General features: G+C 40.2%; 1 protein-coding gene across 16 annotated transcripts in view; it reads right to left on the reverse strand.

The window, feature by feature from the left end:
• Window positions 1–20,802, reverse strand: part of LOC139480555 (microtubule-actin cross-linking factor 1-like) — a 275,708-nt gene that overhangs the window by 241,501 nt on the left and 13,405 nt on the right. For 14 of the 16 annotated variants that reach the window (XM_071263682.1, XM_071263686.1, XM_071263685.1 and 11 more), the window contains one exon: window positions 38–223. In XM_071263682.1, the coding sequence (XP_071119783.1) occupies window positions 38–155 (118 nt within the window). In that variant the 5' untranslated portion in view covers window positions 156–223. Of the gene's footprint in view, window positions 1–37; window positions 224–364; window positions 503–20,802 lie in introns of those variants that run through there. The other 2 variants (XM_071263679.1, XM_071263680.1) reach the window with 2 other exon arrangements.

Raw genomic sequence — 20,802 nt, forward strand, 5'->3', positions numbered from 1 at the left:
TAGCATTTTGAAGAAATTAATAATCTTATAAACATACCTGCTATACGTATGACAGCTCTGTCCGCTGGGTCCAGCTGCAAAACACACAGTGGAAGAGACTCGTAGTCTTCCTGGAATTGGTAAAAATCCTTACAATGGTACGGTGATCGATCCATGTTTCTTGTTTTAGTATTCCTTCATGGTGTGGACTGGTCTAGTTCAACTCGCTGTAATCATGCCACATCTGCAAGATAAAGTAAACTCCTACACATTCGACATATTTTGGCAGCTAAGTTCATGTGACATGCAGAAAAATGGCTAGCAGACAGCGATATCATTACCGGCTTGGTCGCGTATTTCACTTCCGACTCTGCCTACAACTTACCATATTTTAACAACCAGGTTTGCTTTTTAAAAACAGCAACTCTCTTACCACTTGAGCCGTCCCATAATATTATTCCAGTCGAAAACCATTCCATTTTCTAAGAACATGGCCGCGAGTAGCCAAACGATTCTGTCTATGCAAACACAGTTACTTCCCTTTGAAGAACAGCTGCAAATCCCTTCTCCTCCCCATTATTGGAAATTATGTTTTAAAATTTTAGAAATAAAATGCACCGCCCGACAAAAAACATTTCTTACAATAAGCAAATCAGTAATAGAAGATATAGCAACCGAAACCTTGGAACCTCTTAAATCTCAAGTATCGATAAAATCCGAATATGGTAGTTTATGAGTCAATACAACGGAGGGAGGCATACTGAATGTGGGAACAGCATTTGTTGGTCAATAATTCTCGTGTCTTCGCAACTCAGCCAATGAAATTCCAGTGAAGTGATGTCACCACGTACCGGTGCACGCGCTGCCGGTGGGATCAAAGGTACAATACCGACCGAGCTGTAGTTTATTGTCTCCCTGATTAAGCTTGTTAGGACGCATTGTTGTACCTGCTAATATGTTAAAGGAACAGGTAATTTAATGCGGAAAACAGCGATACATGTCCGTAAACAAATGTGAACCGAAGGTGATCGTTCCTGTATCACGCTGAAATGAGTGATGATTTATCATTTGCCCCCCCACCACCATAAAATCGACAACGTGTACGACTTGTTTTCATTGTTTTTCTGGTGTCATTCTGATGATTCAATATTTGTCATTTTGATCGTAGTTATGATTACCATTCCAACGGCCACGTGGAAGAATATTCCAAATGTTGCAATTTTGGGAAAGCGATTTAATGAGCGGATTATCTGTTGAAAGGATTATGACCTGAATGGTTTAAACGTTTCGTGAAAGTAAGCAACCACTACCACACACACACACACACACACACACACACCACATCCCCAGCCCGTTTCTCCGCCAAAATATTTCAAAAGAAATCATTAAATTATAACCTGTACCCGTTCTTGCACCTGCAAATCTCACAAGTCATTACGATAAGCTCATGCTGTAGTTTCTAATGAACGTGTATTTGAGGATGATTTATTTGATCGTTTGTTTGGAAAGGATCGTCAAATGAAAAAGTTAGAAGTTTTCTTGTCAAAATCTGACTCACTGTTTTATGGACGTGTGTATACATGATTGGATGAACTTTATCAAATTTCCTAGAACTGCTTGTCTGTTTTGTGAATAGACTAATGACACCCTTCGGCGTGGCATACTTGTCCACATAGCAATTTCAATGAAACATACATCTCAGTTTGTTGACACCTGACATAGTGTGAAATACAAGTGATGGACGGCGTGATAGCAACATAGTTGAAATGTACATTTCGCGAGGCGATATAGACAGTTATACATGAAGGTCAAGGCCAGTCGAAAGACTCATGCCATATACCCCCAAATTATCAACGATAGATCAGATATCATTTCATAACATATTTATTCGACATTTATGGTTACCAATTTCTCAGATTAATCGACGCCTATAACTCATATACATTTTAACGGTATTTTGTACGTGCAATTTTCACATTGGGTAGAAATAACACGCACTACTCGTGCAGACTGAAGTGTGAATTCGGCACCTTGCAGCCGTTAATGCTCTTGTTGCTATATGCTTACTTCCTGTGGTAAATTCGGCCGATGCTTATGCGAGATGAAACACGACACATGGTGGACACGCCCACTTAAGTGCCGTGTAACAAATATGCAATGAATCATAACACAGACGTTTCATTTTCATCTATTTTCAAAACAGTTAACCTTTCCGGTGGAGTTTGATGTCATTAATGAAATAAATCAAGATCTAGATAACTATCAACATAAAAAGCAGAGTAAACTGAAACTGAAAACTGAGATCCAATTTCTCTTAGATGAAATGTACATGACATGTACAATACAGAAATAGACATGTATTCATATCACGTTACACATGCGTTACTTACGTGACAGTACCTATATGCATTACTGTATGAAATGAGTGAAACACACGCTCGGGACTGTCCATGCCTGTCCAAAGGTGCATTAGATATTAATAGCCGTAATCATTTGCAAATACGGTTTATATGTATCCCACGATATTTGATAAATCACCACATCATTCGCGTGAACATTTCCGATTGCGATATCTTACACTCTAAAAGGCGCGGGCATCCTGAGGCGTGTATTTGTTGATAGTTGATGATTGATAGGGATTAGCCAATCATGTTAAATTGAAAGCGGATATTGTGATGCACTGCCATTATCAGCTGATAACAAAATATTTTATCGTTGAAATGTTATGTAATATTTTTTATCATAACTCGATTGGTAGATGAGTTATCTTCATCGTTTTATATAATTAAAAGTCTAATACAGAAGCGTTTTTGAAAAAGCCCATTATTTACACAAGACTGATATTTGAAGTGAACTCGTGAAGTTGCAGACCAGCTCGTGGGAAGAAAGGTACGGTCTAAGGGAGATAACTCGTGAGGTCTTGGCGTCCAATGATGTCCGAATCAAGAATGACCAGCGATACGGTATATTATGTACCGCTAATTGTGGTGTTGATGGGCAAATGTACTTCTCACGATCTCACTTAGCGTTTATTAATTTCTTGTAACAAAAACAAAAATATGTTGGGGCACGGTTAAGGTGAAGGAGGTTTCCAGTTCGGGGTATACAAAATCATACCTGTTCCTTCCATGTGGTCGTTAAGATGTGTAAACATAATATTATATATCAGTTTTAAGATTAAGACCAGTTATAACTAACGTCCTCTGTCAGAAGTGCATGTATGTTTGTGGGTTTGGGTCACGAGACCGGGTGGCGAGCGCATGTGCTCATTGCGTACAGTAAAGGGATTCAGCTCCAAATATCGACACGGGTCACCCATTAATTCTTTGTACTATATTTCGGAAACAAATAATTCCGTGCAAAGAGCTATATTAACATAATGAGACAAATTACTATAAATTCTAATATGTTAATTAGCTACTACCATTTCACTACTTCCAGAAGTAGGTCTACAGCCCTCACAGCGATGTGTGTTGCTAGCGAGGAGAGCGAGGAGTCGATATTGACAACAATCGCTCTTTATGTCTTTGATGTTTCCCGTTGATTGACAGGTCCCGATTTCCCATGACAGGTCTCGTGACCCAGGTCATGTACATTTCGTCTAGCAGGTGCCCGCCTACACAGCGCGTCCCTGAATAGGACGTTTCAGAATAAACTGTTAGGTGGAAGAAAGTGTGAACGTTTCAAAGAGTCGTTTTGTAATGTAATGGTCTCGTAAAGAATTACCTTGTCACTTAAACATTTCAACCCTTTTATACCAACAATTGTTACATTTGCGTACTCACGAAATAAAGCATTTCAGAGAGAAGCAAGTTATACTTAACGTTTCCATGACAACCTATGCTACAGATGACACACAAAGCCGGATGTGCTATCCATAAAGATTATAAACTTTATGAAAACAAACCTCTCCTAATATATTTATTAAATATAGCAATTATCAAGGGCGGTTATAATTTTCAGCAAGATGAAATCGCGTTTGGTAATCATGTCATTTTGTTAAAAATATATCACATGAGTTGATCATATAAATTTTACTGGTATATATTTACTTTTTATATACCCGTTTACCTATAAGATTGTTTAATATGTTACAGAAAGGGTTATGCGCAGTTTTGCAACCGCTTTTGATCCGCGTCTGATTATTTTCACAAAACCTGCACCGTGCTATACATCCTATGCTACATTGCTCGATATCTTGTATTATTTTCAACTACTTTTGACACAATTTCTCAGTTACTTGGACCTTGCAATAATATTTATCATAACTAAGATATACATAATGATAAAACTAAAATAACATTCGCTAAAAAAGATATGATTTTTTTTATATTTCTGCTGACACTGGAGAGGTGAAGGAGGGGCTTGTGGGGTCACGGGTTTCCCAGGGCAACAAGCACGTCTTTGGTCCTCGCAACTACACTCAGAAGTCATTAGCTGGAGTGGCAAAAACAGCCGGGGGCTCTCAAAATAATTTAATTCACATAAAAAACCTTCACATGTATTGTCGATATGTGTATTCTTGTTGGGAACGAGATCTTTGGAGATAAGCTTGCTCGTAAAACGTGCATCTCGTGCAAATCTCAACACGGACTCGATCTATTCGTTAGACTGAAGACACCCGCGATGTCCCCTATAGTTCGGCGCAGACAAACAACATGTCATCAGCGGTATCCCTCGATGCTTACATTCAATAAATTACTTAACATGTCGTGGAATTGCAATTCAAGAGACACGACTGATTTCTAGGATGTGAATATTTAAGTGATTATCCTCGATCCATGAAGCTCATGCAGTTTTCCATTTTGAACTGTGCCAATTATCCCGTGTTTGCATGACCATGGTGAGGAAAAACGGCCCTTCGCTTATATCTGGACCTCCATTGCTCGTTCAGCTTACTGACCTTGACCTAAACCAACTTAAGCAACAACAGAGCCTCCTGTCTGTCTCCCTAGAGAATTGTTTTAAAAATAAACTCAAGTCTAGAATGATTTGGTAAGTCTAGATTAATCGTTCTCGGTTCCATTTATATTTTAGTTTGTTATCTTGTAGCTATTTTATATAAGATAACTTGATTATCAAAACGTTACTAGTCTGAAAACAGTCGCCGAAACTTTGCAAACGTAACGTCCACACACGACTATGATTCCTGTATCAAATGCATCTCCATTAAATAAACACTTTTTCTTTGTTTAATTTTCAGCCGTCATCAAATATTGGTGTATGCTTTCTTTTTCCCGGCAGTATATTTTCAAAGTCCTGTCTTCAACACATATCCACTATATACAGATTCGCACTAACGAGGTCTCACTGTACTGAGGTAAGTAGCTTATTGTCTACGTCTGAGGTTGACTGGCCTCTTCATGATGAGTGAGATATGGTTTAACGCAGCTTCGAACAATATTTCTGTTACGTGAGGTCGTATCCAATAGGTATAAGGAAATTCCGAAGTGACACCAGTCATAGATGTGCACCACTTTGGTGGAGTCTACGACCTCTAGTATTGTGCTGATATAGGTAAAGAGTCGTAATCGATTGAATCTGAGATTCAAACCCACGACCAAGATGACGTTACATCATTCACAGATATTGTAATATGACACGTGATTGATAACATATTGTCACAGTTGATAACATGTAAGCAAACGTTCAGAATGCATACACATGAAGTGCGCCGTTTACACAATAAGTCATAATCCATATCTGATTAAATCTGATAAGTAGAACAATGGTACCTACTTGTTATTCCGAACGTAGCATGTTACGTGCATCGACTCGAGATAAAAGGGATTCACGAGGACGGTTTATTCAGCTTATCGTCTTACATGTTGTACTTAATAAAATACCAGCGAGCGAGTGAGTTGGGGCAACGCCGATTTTGACAGTATTCCAGTTATATCACGGCGTGTCCACTTAATGGTGAGAAAAGCGCGAAGCGAGGCAGGTCTGAGGCATTCCCGATTCTTCCGACAGACGATTTAGGCGAAACCCACAGGAACAAGAATGGTGTTGACATATCAAGAAACAGAATCAGGGCGAACCGGGATTCGAACCACAATCATAGTTTTCTCGTGCGCCCAAGGTACGCAACTCTCCACAGTAAATTGCGGCACCTGAGACGACTGGGTGATAAAATACCAACTTCCCTTGAAAGGTGAATCTTTAATAATATCAAAGTCAGACATAATTTGGAATGAGAAGTTTCGATATGCAAGACGTAAGTATTCATATATATTAAGGTACTTTAATGTTTCTAGTGTTGTGAAGGAAGGTGTACATTGAGCCATCTCTTAGTGACGACGCATGTGCATCAGGGACAACTCTTTTAGTGAGTGAGTATGGTTTTACGCCGCTTTTTAGCAATATTCCAGCAATATCACGACCGAGGACACTATAAATGGGCTTCACATATTGTACCCAAGTAGAGCATCCAACCCGGGTCTTCGGCGTACCGAGCGAACGCTTTAACCATTGGGCTACCCTGGCGTCCGACTATGCTTAGAGAGTGTCTTACTGTAAGAAGTGGATAATGAACAACGTGCTTGAGGTTATACAATATTGTTCAACGCATCATATCTAGACTGATACTTAGTCCCAGAAATAAAGTTATCTTATTTAAAAACATATATCCACAAATAAAATCCAAAAGGAGACATGAACAATCCTTAATTTCAGGTGAGACAATTTAGACTTGCCAAATCATTCTAGACTTGAGTTGGACTCATTTATATATTATTTTCTCTCGGGTCTGGGAGAAAGACTAGTATCATACCCAACTACAGGTGTTAGATAGAGTAGCAACAGAAACTATGAAATCACTTAAATCCATATATATATGATAAGGCATTTGTACGTTAGGTTAATAAATCATAACTTCCCAAAGCATTAATAACACACTGGTCCTCGTGTTGCAGCTGTGAAATGTACATTACACTATACTGTTAGCTATTGTGGATAGCGCGACACCATGCGTAAATCATATCGGTATGAACTACAACTAGCCAAATAGGGCTGTCAGGGAGTCTACCTACATAAGCCTTAGATCGGTTCCGATTCTCTACATACAAATCTACCCAATAATGTAACATAATTGTGTGTAGATATACGCTAACATAACGGTACTTCAAAATCATTGTCATTAGCGCTTATAAGAATCGCATATCTTTTTTTGTGAACCATTTTCATCATTTTCAAATCTTGGCGCAGCAGCCTTCATTACAGAGTTTGGTGCAGTCGACTTCAATACAAACCATACCACACGCATCAAAATAACAGAACTTCCCTCTTGCAAAATACTCACATCAACAATAATCCCGACTCTCGAGGTGTACCCCAAGTCGGCATTTAGAACGCTGTTCACCACAACCCAGTTACAAGGAACAATGACAAGTTAGGCTCGTGCACGGTGTCACTTCAAGCCGGCCCCTACCCTCAACTGTGTAAGCTAATCTACATAATCCCCTACCCGCAATACTGCCACAGCTGGCTTATCTCACGGAGACGATAATGAGAGACTCAGGGCAAAAGTTACAGGGTCCGCTGAGGTCACGTTGACCTTCTGAGTGCATTGGACATGACTTGGCGTATGATGGTCCGTACGTGCACGGTCATTGTATGGTTTGTCTCCAATGTAATCTTTGATAGCAACTTAGAAGGACATGGAACCAGTTATTGCTAACTTCTTTATTTGTGTTGTTGTTATGTTAGACTAACAGTTAGTCTATGAAATATTATATTACACAATATCCTTCTTGACTAAAAAAATAATACAAAAAATCCCCTATGCTGATTTCATGTGGAATAAAGCTAGCTAGGGCTGGCTAGACTTGCTTTTGTATGCGTTTCTACATTGTTTCAAAAAGAGCAACATTTCATTCATAAATACGCGCCTAAGTTAAATGTAAAGGCGTAAGTTATTTGTCCATTGTCACCTTGGTATTGTGACGTCATAGTTTCCTAAATGTTATGACGTCACGTAACTATATGTGACTACATCATGTCCATTATTCACTATACGGCCTGATGAGACTCGTACGTGGTACGGGTTGAAAGCGCTAGCCTATTAAAACTGTGTTCAATCTTACTCCACTTATTTGATTATTACTATATATATGTATATATATATATATACGTGTTTTCTTGTTTTTTTTTAATATATTAGTTATCATGCTTGTTTATAAGCTTGGTTATTTACCTCCGTAATCGATAGCTGCATACATGTATGGACTTTTAACACGTGTGCATGGTCGATGATTTGAATTATAACAGCCTGCATTCTTGTATATATTGTACTATGTTATGCTATACTATATATGGTATTTCATATCCTATTTGTGTCACACGTGCACCTGCTGTATTATTGAATACTAGACATGTATTCATGTTGTCAGCAGTATGTCTGCAATTCATATTTCATCTGTTAGATACAGCAACTGTGTAGGATCAGTACTTGGGCACCTTCTGCAATGTGATCGCAGCGCTAAGATGATCGTAACTCCCATACTTTAACATAGACTTACGACAGTCGTAGAGCTACGATCGCTTTGTGGAATGGGTCCCTTAGACTAGAATGCGTGTCATTTTGACTTTAAATGGAGTTTTCGTACCAGTACGCCATGACGTACCGATATAGGAATTCTGGTCTTTGCAGTCACCCTACAGCTCACTCTGAAAGACTGGACCATTAATACAGTAAGACTGACCCGACACACTATCTCCTAGCCTCTGGTATCCTTGTACATACAGATTTAACACACATGATCTTCAATGTAAGTACACGTATATCCATTATGTAAGTTCAAAGGCTTGGTAGAACATGAAAAGCTAGAAAGGAACGGGGCCCAGGTGCCTCAATGTCATTGAATATTATAGGAACTTGATGAGGAGGGAACGGCACGTTGCAACCTCTTTGAAATATGTGTAGGTGACACGCAGATCTAATCCCCGTAGAATCTGTCTTCTGAACAGAAGGGATGAGTTTGACACATCAAAGCCAGCGCAGAGTTAGGCCCCTTGGACGTGCCAGGATCCGCTTATTGAATACCGAACTCAGTTCGTTTATGAACCATGGTTTGTCAGCGCCCTAGAAGAGACGCATGTTGTGGGCGTGTACCGCTCTAGTGAACCCGCCAGCACGTGTATGGTGCGACATATGCTAACATTTAGTCCCAGAAATATAGTTATCTTATAAATATATCAATTTTAACAAAATAATATCCAAACGCGGCAATCTAGACTTGCCAAATCATTCTAGACTTGAGTTGGAGTTTATTTTCGAGAGTCTGGAAGAGAGACAAGGTGCTAACACACCAGGAATCGTTATCACTGCACGTTGTGATTGTTTTTCTGTGGTAAGTATTTACCCCTCCGTAACAGACCGTTGACTTGCAAGTAACATTAATCTCATACTTGACAATCATGATTCCTGCTCTTTCGAAAATCTGAGTATAAAAAGTGAAAAGTGGACCTCGGTAACCTCATTAACAACCTTAGCGATTGCGACGTGTTAACGTGTTAACGTAACATTGCCATCCTGGAAGTGTTACATTGCCATCCTGGAAGTGTTACATTGCCATCCTGGAAGTGTTACATTGCCATCCTGGAAGTGTTACATTGCCATCCTGGAAGTGTTACATTGCCATCCTGGAAGTGTTACATTGCCATCCTGGAAGTGTTACATTGCCATCCTGGAAGTGTTATGGTTAAAACTTCAACACTCTTCACACTGTCCGCTATCAATATTGTAACATATTGGGCATGAGAGAGTCAAGATACATTCTGGCAGGTCAGACTTGACAGAGAACACACGCAATGTGTACCAAAAACAAATCTATCAAAGTATTTATGTGATATCAAAATAATATAAACTCACAACCAATAAATGATTAACCTAATATACATACTTAACAAGCAAGTTATAAAATACTTAGAGAATATTGAAACATGTTTTGAAATACATATAAAACTCATTCGTGCAAACCACGTACCTGTCTCTTCTGTAAGCGAGACCAAAGTGAATGTTCCTAGCCAATCCTGCAAATGTATCCTACATTGTATCCTACATTGGTCCTTTAGGAGAACACACCTGGTCTTCTTAGAATCGCATTGTGTGTGACCACCCTTGCCCTTCCTTGGCGTGTGTGTGCAGAGAATAGAGTAAGTATGGTGCTCTGCTTGGACTGTGTTCTATAGGTCCGTCACAAAAACGATGAACGTTGTAAGCTGTAGCGCAGGGCTGAACTGACGAGGTTTAAATGACGTGTGGTTGTTCCGGGCGAAGGCATGCCCCCCACAGCCTTGGGTCGGACCTACAGGAGGTCGTTCTGAATATAGGAGCTTCAGTTGCAAGGAATTGAGCTGTAGCGACTGATCAAACTGTCCAAGCATTCAATTGACTGTGGGCCGACGACAGCGTCGCGATTATTACTATTAATCGTTTAAACCGATTTCATACAAGATTGATAGTTGAAGAATGGTGATGATTGACGACTCTTGTAACAGATATAAGTATATTGTTTCTGCTTGTAAGTATTTTGTTTTCAACCTAAATAGGGGGGGGGGGGGGGGGGGGGGCACGGGTGGCCCAGTCGTCTCAGGCGCCGCGATTCGCTGTGCAGAGTTGCGTCCCTTGGGCACGCCAGAACCCTATGATTGTGGGTTCGAAACCCGGTTCGCCCCGATAATATTTCTTGGTTTGCAGCACCATACCGGTGTTCGTGAATTTCACCGAAGTGGTAAACACCTGAGACCTGCATAACCTCGGGTTCTCCTCCAACATTAAGCTGACACGCCACGATATAACTGTAAAACTGTTCAAAGCGTTAAACCCATCTTACTCACTCACTCACTCACCCATAATAAGTTCATATGAAGAGACAAGATGTTCCATTCTGAACATGTTCATATGTCAGACTACTGTCAGAGTTACCTCCCCCAAAGGGGCGTTTACGATTGGAAAGGAAGCTGAATCTATCATAAAACAATAACTGCAGTTGGACCCTCTATCTGTCGTAGATCTCCTGAAGCCAAGAGATGCAAAGCGAAGGCCAAATCAGATGTAACTCTTTTTCTGAAAGATGGTCAGTTACTCGGACGTCGCAGCCAAAGAAATTCTGTAAATTTCTAAAGATAAAAAAATCAAATCATATCAATACGAAAATAGAAATATTATCAATACTGAAATCCAATTAGATATGTGTACCCTACTCACACACATGAGTCCCATAGAAGTGCAGCTCAGCCGAAATTGCTATGGCAGTAGACGATCTTAAACACGCAAAGCAGCAATATTATATCCCTGTCTTTCTTCAGCGGTTAGAGGCTGCAAACTCCAGCAGTTTTCTAATGTCTTTTTCAGTGTCTACCGCATGCTCGGTCACCATTCTTGGTCACAGATATAGATTAATGATTTACGACTCCATATACATGTTTGTGTTTTCAAAATTCGATTAATCTGTTGATATTGATACTTGAAACAAAAAATCTTTCTCCTAACAGCACTTGGTTTAGTCCACCCAAACTACAGAATAGGGGTGTGAGGTTAACCCCTTGAATGCCATCTTTCCTACAAGGATCCCCCTCACCAGTATTAGGGGGCATATTTGGGATACACATCAGAGACTTTAGCTACACACATTTCTTACTGCTGACGCACCCTGCAGACCTAATGGTAATTATAAGCTCGTGTTCTGGGACAATATTAAGATACCACACATAGGATAATGATTACCATTATTAATTATATTAATACAACAACTTTGAACAAATTGTAAATATGTTGTAGATACGGAAACAAATTAATTTCAGGATGTGTGGGCAACATATTCATTTCAGTTGACAATCAGTTGGAAATCAACAAATTGCAGTTTACGAGTCAGTGAATCTATTCGTGATACTGTTGAGCAAATCCAAATATTTATTTTTTCACAATAGTTGGAGAATAATTAACGAGGCCTACTACATAATCAAATTGAAGCTATTGAAGGTAGATAACTGTTTATAGATACCAAATGCCTAATCATGAAAATTAGTTTCAAAGTCGATGGTTGTGTAGTAAATATTACTGAAGATCAAATCTGACAACATGTGGAGGTCAAGGAGGTCATCGGAGGTCAGGGAGGGCAACCAGTGTAGCATATGCGCATACATCGACCCTACAACAAATGGGCATCTCCTTGTTTCGCAGACTTTAACTCAGCGTGACGTGAGCCCACTGGATCGAGATTCGCCCCTTTAAATTCCCAAGCAACTGCTCCAGCAAACGCCAGCACTCGGGTAACGACATGCGTGGTAGTCATTAATTTCAAGTCGAATAAATCTTACAAATTTGCATTGTTGAATGAAATAGGTACTCTTCCTGCTATCACAATGCTATCAATAGGGTTGTAGGAAAACCATGGCAATACTATCACAATAGCAGGACAATAGTAGGACAACCATGGCAATACTGTCACAATAGCAGGACAACCATGGCAATACTATTACAACAGCAGAACACAAATGGCGATGCTATCACAATAGCAGGACTATAGTAGGACACAAATGACGATGCTATCACAATAGTAGGACAACAGCAGGACACAAAATGGCGATGCTTTCATAATAGCCGGACAACCCTGACATTACTATCACAATAGCAGAACAATAGTAGGACAGCCATGGCAATACAATCACAATAGTAGGACAATAGCAGGACACAAAATGGCGATGCTTTCATAATAGCCGGACAACCCTGACATTACTATCTCAATAGCAGAACAATAGTAGGACAGCCATGGCAATACAATCACAATAGTAGGACAATAGCAGGACACAAAATAGCGATGCTATCACAATAGTAGGACAACCATGGCAATACTGTCATAATAGCCGGACAACCCTGACAATACTGTCACAATAGCAGAACAATAGTAGGACAACCATGGCAATACTATCACAATAGCAGAACAAAAGTAGGGTAACCACGACAATACAATCACAATAGCAGAACAATAGTAGGATAACCATGGCAATACTGTCACAATAGCATGACAACCATGGCAATACTATTACAACCATGGCAATACTATCACAACAGCAGAACACAAATGGCAATGCTATCACAGTAGTAGGACAACCATGGCAATACTATCACAATAGCAGAACAATAGTAGGGTAACCGTGACAATACAATCACAATAGCAGAACAATAGTAGGGTAACCGTGACAATACAATCACAATAGCAGAACAATAGTAGGACAACCCTGACAATATTATCACAATAGCAGAACAATAGTAGGACAACCCTGACAATACTATCACAATAGCAGAACAATAGTAGGACAACCATGGCAATACAATCAGAATAGTATGGCAATACTAGGACAACCATGGCAATACTGTCACAATAGCAGAACAATAGTAGGACAACCATGGCAATACAATCACAATAGTAGGGCAATACTTGGACAACCATGGCAATACTGTCACAATAGCATAATAATAGTAGGGCAACCATGGCAATACTGTCACAATAGCAGAACAATACAAGGACAACCATGGCAATACTGTCACAATAGAAGGGCAATACTAGGACAACCATGGTAATACTATCACAATACTAGGACAACCATGACAATACTATCACAATAGCAGAACAATAGTAGGACAATCGCGGCAATACTACTGTAATAGTTGGACAACCATGACAATTCTATCACAATAGCAGAACAATAGTAGGACAACCACGGCAATACTATCATAATAGTGAGTGAGTGAGTGAGTTGGGTTTAACGCCGCCTTTAACAGTATTACTGTTATATCGCGGCGTGTCAGCTTAAGTTATGCAGGTCTCAGACGTTTACCACTTTGGTAAAACCCACAAGCTCGGGTATGGTGCTGACAAATCTAGACACATAATCGGGGCAAATGGGGTTTCGAACTCACAATCATAGGGTTCTAGAGTGCCCAAGGGACGCAACTCTGCACAGCGAATCGCGGCGCCTTAGACGACTGGGCCACCCGTGCCCCCAACTATCATTACAGCAGGGGCAGGACAACCACGGCAATACTGTCATAATAGTAGGACAATAGCAGGACAATTATGGCATTACTATCACAATAAGAGGAAAACCACGGCAATACTGTCATAATAGTAGGACAATAGCAGGACAACCACGGCATTACTATCACAATAATAGGACAACCACGGCAATACTGTCATAATAGTAGGACAATAGTAGGACAACCACGGCAATACTGTCATAATAGTAGGACAATAGTAGGACAACCATGGCATTACTATCACAATAGTAGGACAATAGCAGGACAACCATGGCAATACTGTCACAAAAGTAAGGCAATATAGTAGGTCAACCACGGCAATACTGTCACAATAGTACGACAATAGCAGGACAACCATGGCATTACTATGACAATAGCAGGACAACCACGGCAATACTGTCACAAGAGTAGCACAACCACGGCAATACTGTCACAATAGTAGGACAATAGTAGGACAACCATGGCAATACTGTCACGGTGTTAATGAGGAAAAGACACAGGCCGACACGGAGGCGCCTGAAGAAGGCCGTTCTGTCAGACACCCCTGGCTCGTTAGTCCGACAAATATACCGATATAATTATGATAAATATACATTATTGCCTGGATTAACGGGTTATCTCCGTATTCACCCGTATTAAGCAGCAGAGTTTTGACTCCTAATCCTATTGAGATTACCTGTACGGGGTACGTTCTCCCTCTTTGGCGAGGTACAGTGTTTTGTCCTTCTGTGACAAAGTTAAGTATTAAGATCACAAGTTGTTGCCATTAATCATATCAACCCGTAAGCCGTTTAGACGGGGATAATTCTGTTCTTACAGATGTTTTTTTGTTGTTGTACGTGTTGTTCGTCAACCTCAATAGAAACACTGCACGGTATACCAATGGAAATACCCACACGAAGACACACAGACACGCACGCATCATGAATTTTATCCAACGTTAACGTATATTCCATTGGATTGTTGTTCAACGCCGCTCTCAGCAATTTTCCAGCTATATGATGGCGGTCAGTGAATCAACGGGTGAGAGCCAGACAATCCAGTGATTGATATTATGAGCAACGATCCACGCCGTCGGGGTACAATGACAAGCATCAACCAAATCACTGACAACCATCAAATCGCCCCTCACGACCAGCAGAGGTTAGAGGGCAATTCTAACGGGGAATCCCCACGGGGTAAAATCAAAGCTTTTGTTCTCTGTTGTTTCGCATACATGAGCACATGCCTACGTAACATACATACTTAGCTTATTGATGTAAGGTGATTTGTTTCTGCTGTACCTTCTTAAGACCATGGCTGAAATATTGTCAACCTAATGTGACAGTGGCAGTCCAATATAGCCATAGATAGCGTCTTAGTCCTGCACCATGACTGTGGAATATATTTATTTTATGAGAAAAAAAACACAATCTAGAAAAGTATACAAAAGCAAGTCTAGCCGGCTCTAGCTAGCTCTATTCCACAGCATAGAATTTTTTTTAGAGTCAAGAAGGATCTTGTGTAATATAACATTTCATGGACTAAATGTTAGTCTAATCACGTCTCGCCTTGGCTTCTTGCTAGCTGGCATTAAAAAGTATTGACTTCAGGCTCACGATACTTCATCGCCGAGAGACAACCCAGAGGGTGTATGTTACAGAGGTTCTGTCGTGAAGCAGCCTATGATTTGCTCATATCGCCGGGACAAGGTAGCACAGCAAGCGCGAATACTGCAATTCCTTTAGTGAGTGAGTGAGTTGGATTTTAAGCCGCTTTCAGCAATAGTCTGGCAATATCACGTATAGCAGGACAACAGAAAGGGACTTCACACATTGTACCCAGTTGGGAATCGAACCCGGACCTAACAAGCGAACGTTTCAACCACTCGCCTACCCCGCCGGACCGCATTTCTTTTAAAGGGGGATGTGTTCACAGATTAACATACACGCACGTTTGGAAGTCGTGTTATTTATGTTAAATGCTTGTCACTAAATGAGTTGGTTATGGTAACATCACTTAGTATATACGATGCAAATTTTATATGTTTGGTATGTTTTGTCATTCTTGTTCCGCGAATGGCAGTGAAATAAAACTTGATAAAACATTATTGCTAACATGTTTGAATAAGACGAGAAAGTCTATGGCGTATTGCTATTAGTAGTCCACTTGTTTACATGTTTAGAAATGTAACAATATAATGTAAACTACGTTAAATCGGATTTTCCAGAGAAATCGTCCAGGTGGACAAAGGTCGGGATGAACGGGTAGTCCATAAACATCAGGTAGCGTTTCTGTAGATGAATACACATCACTGCTCTGCTCTGCTCTGCTCTGCTCTGTACTGCTCTGTACTGCTCTGCTCTGCTCTGCTCTGCTCTGTATATGATGCACTCAGTGATGTTACGCCCAACGTGCCTGTTGCTGTAAACGGATTCATGTTCTCCGTCATGCTACTGCACGGTGCAACAGCTATCCTGTATAGGCAGGTATACATATAACACCACAGGCCTTGAAAAAAAGTCATACGCACTGGTAACCAGAAGAGACCATGAACGCATGTGTAACAGGTGGACCTTATAGTGTTGACAACGGTAAGCAATCTCAATAATATCAATTTTAGACAAAGTTGCATAGCAACATGACATATATTATCATGTATTGGTATATACTTTGGTGTACATGTGCTTATCTATAATGCACCAAAGAACCCTCAAATCGCTACATTCTTACCCCAGTCAGTGGATCAGTGTTTACGCAATTGTCATTCTCAGCTCCCTGAGGAGTATACAACTAAAACTGCCTGTGAGGCGCTAGAAGGCTACATTACAATTTCATTTTAATTATGTATCTTAATTATCTAATTACCTTTTGCTAAGGTGTTCCCAAGACCCGTGCTAAAATATTACTTATGTCGAGTTGACAACATGCAAGTCAGTACACATTATACACCCCTGTCGTTATACCATAGCAGAAACAATACCTTTGATGAGAGTGAGTGAGTTTGGTTTTACGGCGCTTTTAGCAATATTCCAGCAATATCACGGCGGGGGACACCAGAAATGGGCTTCACACAACCTGTGAGGTACACATAGTCATTATTTCACTGAAAACAAAATTAATAGCGAACCAAGAGATGGGCATCTTCCCGAGGCAAGAGAGTTAACTGACTTTAAAAGTCTAGTTGGAAACGACTTTTATAGTCAGTTAACTCTCTTGCCTAGGGAAGATGGAGATGGGAGATTCCGTTGCTAACTCAAACTATTTTATCTTGCTGAACCACAACGGTACAACCGTTTAAATAGTTCTACATGTCACCTGGCGCACATGTCAATCTTGTTGCGAATTATTGCCTTTGGTCATTATGAAATCAAGGCGGACTTCAAACTAAATATTGTAAATGTTTTGGGTTTTTTAAGCAGTTCTAAAATATATTTGTGTAACGCGTCTCGCTTACATTTCACATTAACCAATTGGTGAGGCTAATACCTTCGAAACATGACTTCATTTGTGACAATCACTTCATGTTCTAGTTATGTCTGGAACCTGTGTCAAAATCTAAACTTCAAATCTTTGATGGAGCATGCGTCTACCATCCTCGGAGCCTACCATTGACATGTAGGGGATTTACAAGTGATTCCAAGAAATAGTAAATACAAAAAAAGTTATCCTGTTGAGATAATACAGATTACATACATATTATATATGTCTAAACTATCAGAGAAAAGGCTATACTGTTTGCACGCTCTACCAAGTAAATATTCTTATGCAAATATTTTGTTAGAAATGCTCTCTGAACAATAAGCATTGCCTATGTTTTCAATGACTCTTCGCTTTAACGTCAGACAAACACACATCAATAAGATCTCTTGTTGATTTTGTAAAAGAAATGTATGTAGTTAAGGTCATGCCATGAATAGGGGCCGACTTGGAAGTTGGATATGGTGCAGCAGGTTTGTACCGCGTCTCGACGCGCGGCAGACTGTCACGGCTGTAATACGTTCATAAAAAGTTTTTTTTTTAAATCTCATTCACGTGGGTGTATTTTTAAATATGCTGTGTAAAACGCATATTTCGTTTCGTAAGATTAAAACTTTTGGCGTCAATGTTATCATGAACCTTGCCGCTGTGGTTTCTGACGAGTTTAAATTGGCAAAAGCGTGAAAGGTCAGGTGACCTGCGTCTCTTTCACAAAGTGATCGTAGCGCTAAGACGTTCGTAACTCCCATACTTTGACATAAATTTACGACAGGGGTAGTGCTAAAGTGATTGTAACTCCCATACTTTAACATAGACTTACAGCAGTCGTAGTACTAAGGTGATCTTAACTCCCAAAGTTTAACTTAGACTTACGATAGTCGTAGAGTTAAGGTGATCGTAACTCCCAAAGTTTAACTTAGACTTACGATAGTCGTAGCGTTAAGAGGATCGTAACTCCTATACTTTAACATAGACTTACAGCAGTCGTAGTGCTAAGGTGATCTTAACTCCCTAAGTTTAACTTAGACTTACGATAGTCGTAGCGTTAAGAGGATCGTAACTCCCATACTTTAACATAGACTTACAGCAGTCGTAGTGCTAAGGTGATCTTAACTCCCTAAGTTTAACTTAGACTTACGATAGTCGTAGCGTCAAGGGAATCGTAACTCCTTTTCTTTAACTTAGACTTACGGCTGTCGTCGCGTTAAGAGGATCGTAACTCCTATACTTTAACATAGACTTACGGCTGTCGTAGCGTTAAGGTGATCTTAACTCCCTAAGTTTAACTTAGACTTACGATAGTCGTAGCGTCAAGGGAATCGTAACTCCTTTTCTTTAACATAGACTTACGGCTGTCGTAGCGTTAAGGTGATCTTAACTCCCAAAGTTTAACTTAGACTTACGATAGTCGTAGCGTTAAGAGGATCGTAACTCCTATACTTTAACATAGACTTACGGCTGTCGTAGCTTTAAGGTGATCGTAAATTCCATACTTTAACATAGACTTACGACAGTCGTAGTGCTAAGGTGATCGTCACACCCATACTTTGACATATACATACGATAGTCGTAGCTCTAAGGTGATCGTAAATCCCACACTTTAACAGTCGTTAGCGCTAAGAGGGCTTTGTGAAACGGGGCCCAGATTCTTGAAAATAAGCTACTCACGAAAACATCCATGTTTCCTTCATGGGCTAAGACCCCACAGAATGAGATGACGCCATGTCTGCCCGTTTCATGTCTGAGTACAGCATTGTGACAATGACACTGTGAGAGACTAAATCAAAGTGGGTATTTGTTGACTTATTTACCTTTCTCAATTCAATTCGTACAGGGAGCGCAGATTACGTAACATACAGTCTATGAACTTTTACTTTTCTTTTATACATTTCTTGGAATGTGGAATATAGCTAGCTGAATTTACCTATTTGTGTCATTTCGACTGTTTCTAAATTCCAAGCAAATATTCCACAGTTAGGGGAGGCGAAAATATGCGAACATAACCGGTAGGTTATTCATCTTACGTCAGATACCTACCAGGTAGTCGATATTGACATACATGGTGATTTCAACAAAGGGGATATTGAACGCATTTGTCCCAAACATCTGTTAATGACTTCTACCGCCTCCGTGGTCTAGTGGTAGAGCGTCCGCCCGGACAGCGGAAGGTCCGGGGTTCGATCCCCGGCCGCGCCATACCAAAAGACGTTAAAAGATGGTACTTGTTGTTGCCCATTCTGGCGCTCGGCATTAAGGGGCTAAAACAAGGACTGGTCTGCTCGGAGTCACTATACTGTGTCTGAGTGGGGTATTCATGTTAAACTGCGGCATGGTATCTCAGTGAGCTAGCACTATAAATCAACATCAGTCCGGACTAGTACAAGCAGCCACACAAACCCATACACGTACATGCACGTCGCTATATAAGTGCAATAATCTTGGACGCGACGTTAAACGCGACGGTAAACCCAATTTCATCTCACCTCTACTTTGAAGGCCACCGTCGTGATCTGCAACTAAACGTCGGACGCTTGCTTCGTGTGTATCAGGAACAAGAAGATGATGCCTTGTACGTTATTGAATGATAATTTGTCATTAGGTTAAATTCCAATCTAGAATTGACAGTGCGTATGATCTGTTAGGCGTTGTGTAGTTCAGCATGACTAATGCATTGGGTTACACCACGGGAATGCATAATCCATAATATCATATACATCTAGCGTAAACCAGTCTGGGTGTGCCTGACATGTACATTGAACTAGTGAAGTGAAATCACGAGTTAATTCCAAGTATGAACACACTATTATCAGCAATGCTTATGTAATCAGCCTTGCTGAGCAGTATGGACATCAAATTGCAACATATCTCAACAGGTTATCGATGTAGCAGGAGTTATCGGCCCTGGTATTCGTGATAAATGTTTACTTGCATTATAAATGTTATACACATAGGATCATAAATCAAGCACATACGGTCGAGACGCCCCTGAAATATATCCATTGTGTAAAATCTATATTCAGTTCAATACAAATGCGAACGGCGTTGAGGCTGGCTTGCAATTTGCAGCCTGACCTATTTTCGTTTTCAAACTGAAACGAGCCTACAGTCATAGATAAGATCTCAATTGCAACCATTTTGATACATGTTTACTTGATAATTAATAAACACCTCTGCCAGGTGAGACTACATGTGATTAGGCCTATTCTTAAATATCAACAGCAATAATGCAGATGTATGTGTCACGTAAAACACATGTTTGTCAGGCATTACGACGACACATGAAATGTACATGTGGCTCGCGCATAAACACAGGTGTTAATCTC

The sequence above is a fragment of the Haliotis cracherodii genome, unplaced genomic scaffold (assembly GCF_022045235.1).
Source record: "Haliotis cracherodii isolate W230 unplaced genomic scaffold, xgHalCrac1.p SCAF_4, whole genome shotgun sequence".
NCBI lineage: Eukaryota > Metazoa > Mollusca > Gastropoda > Lepetellida > Haliotidae > Haliotis > Haliotis cracherodii.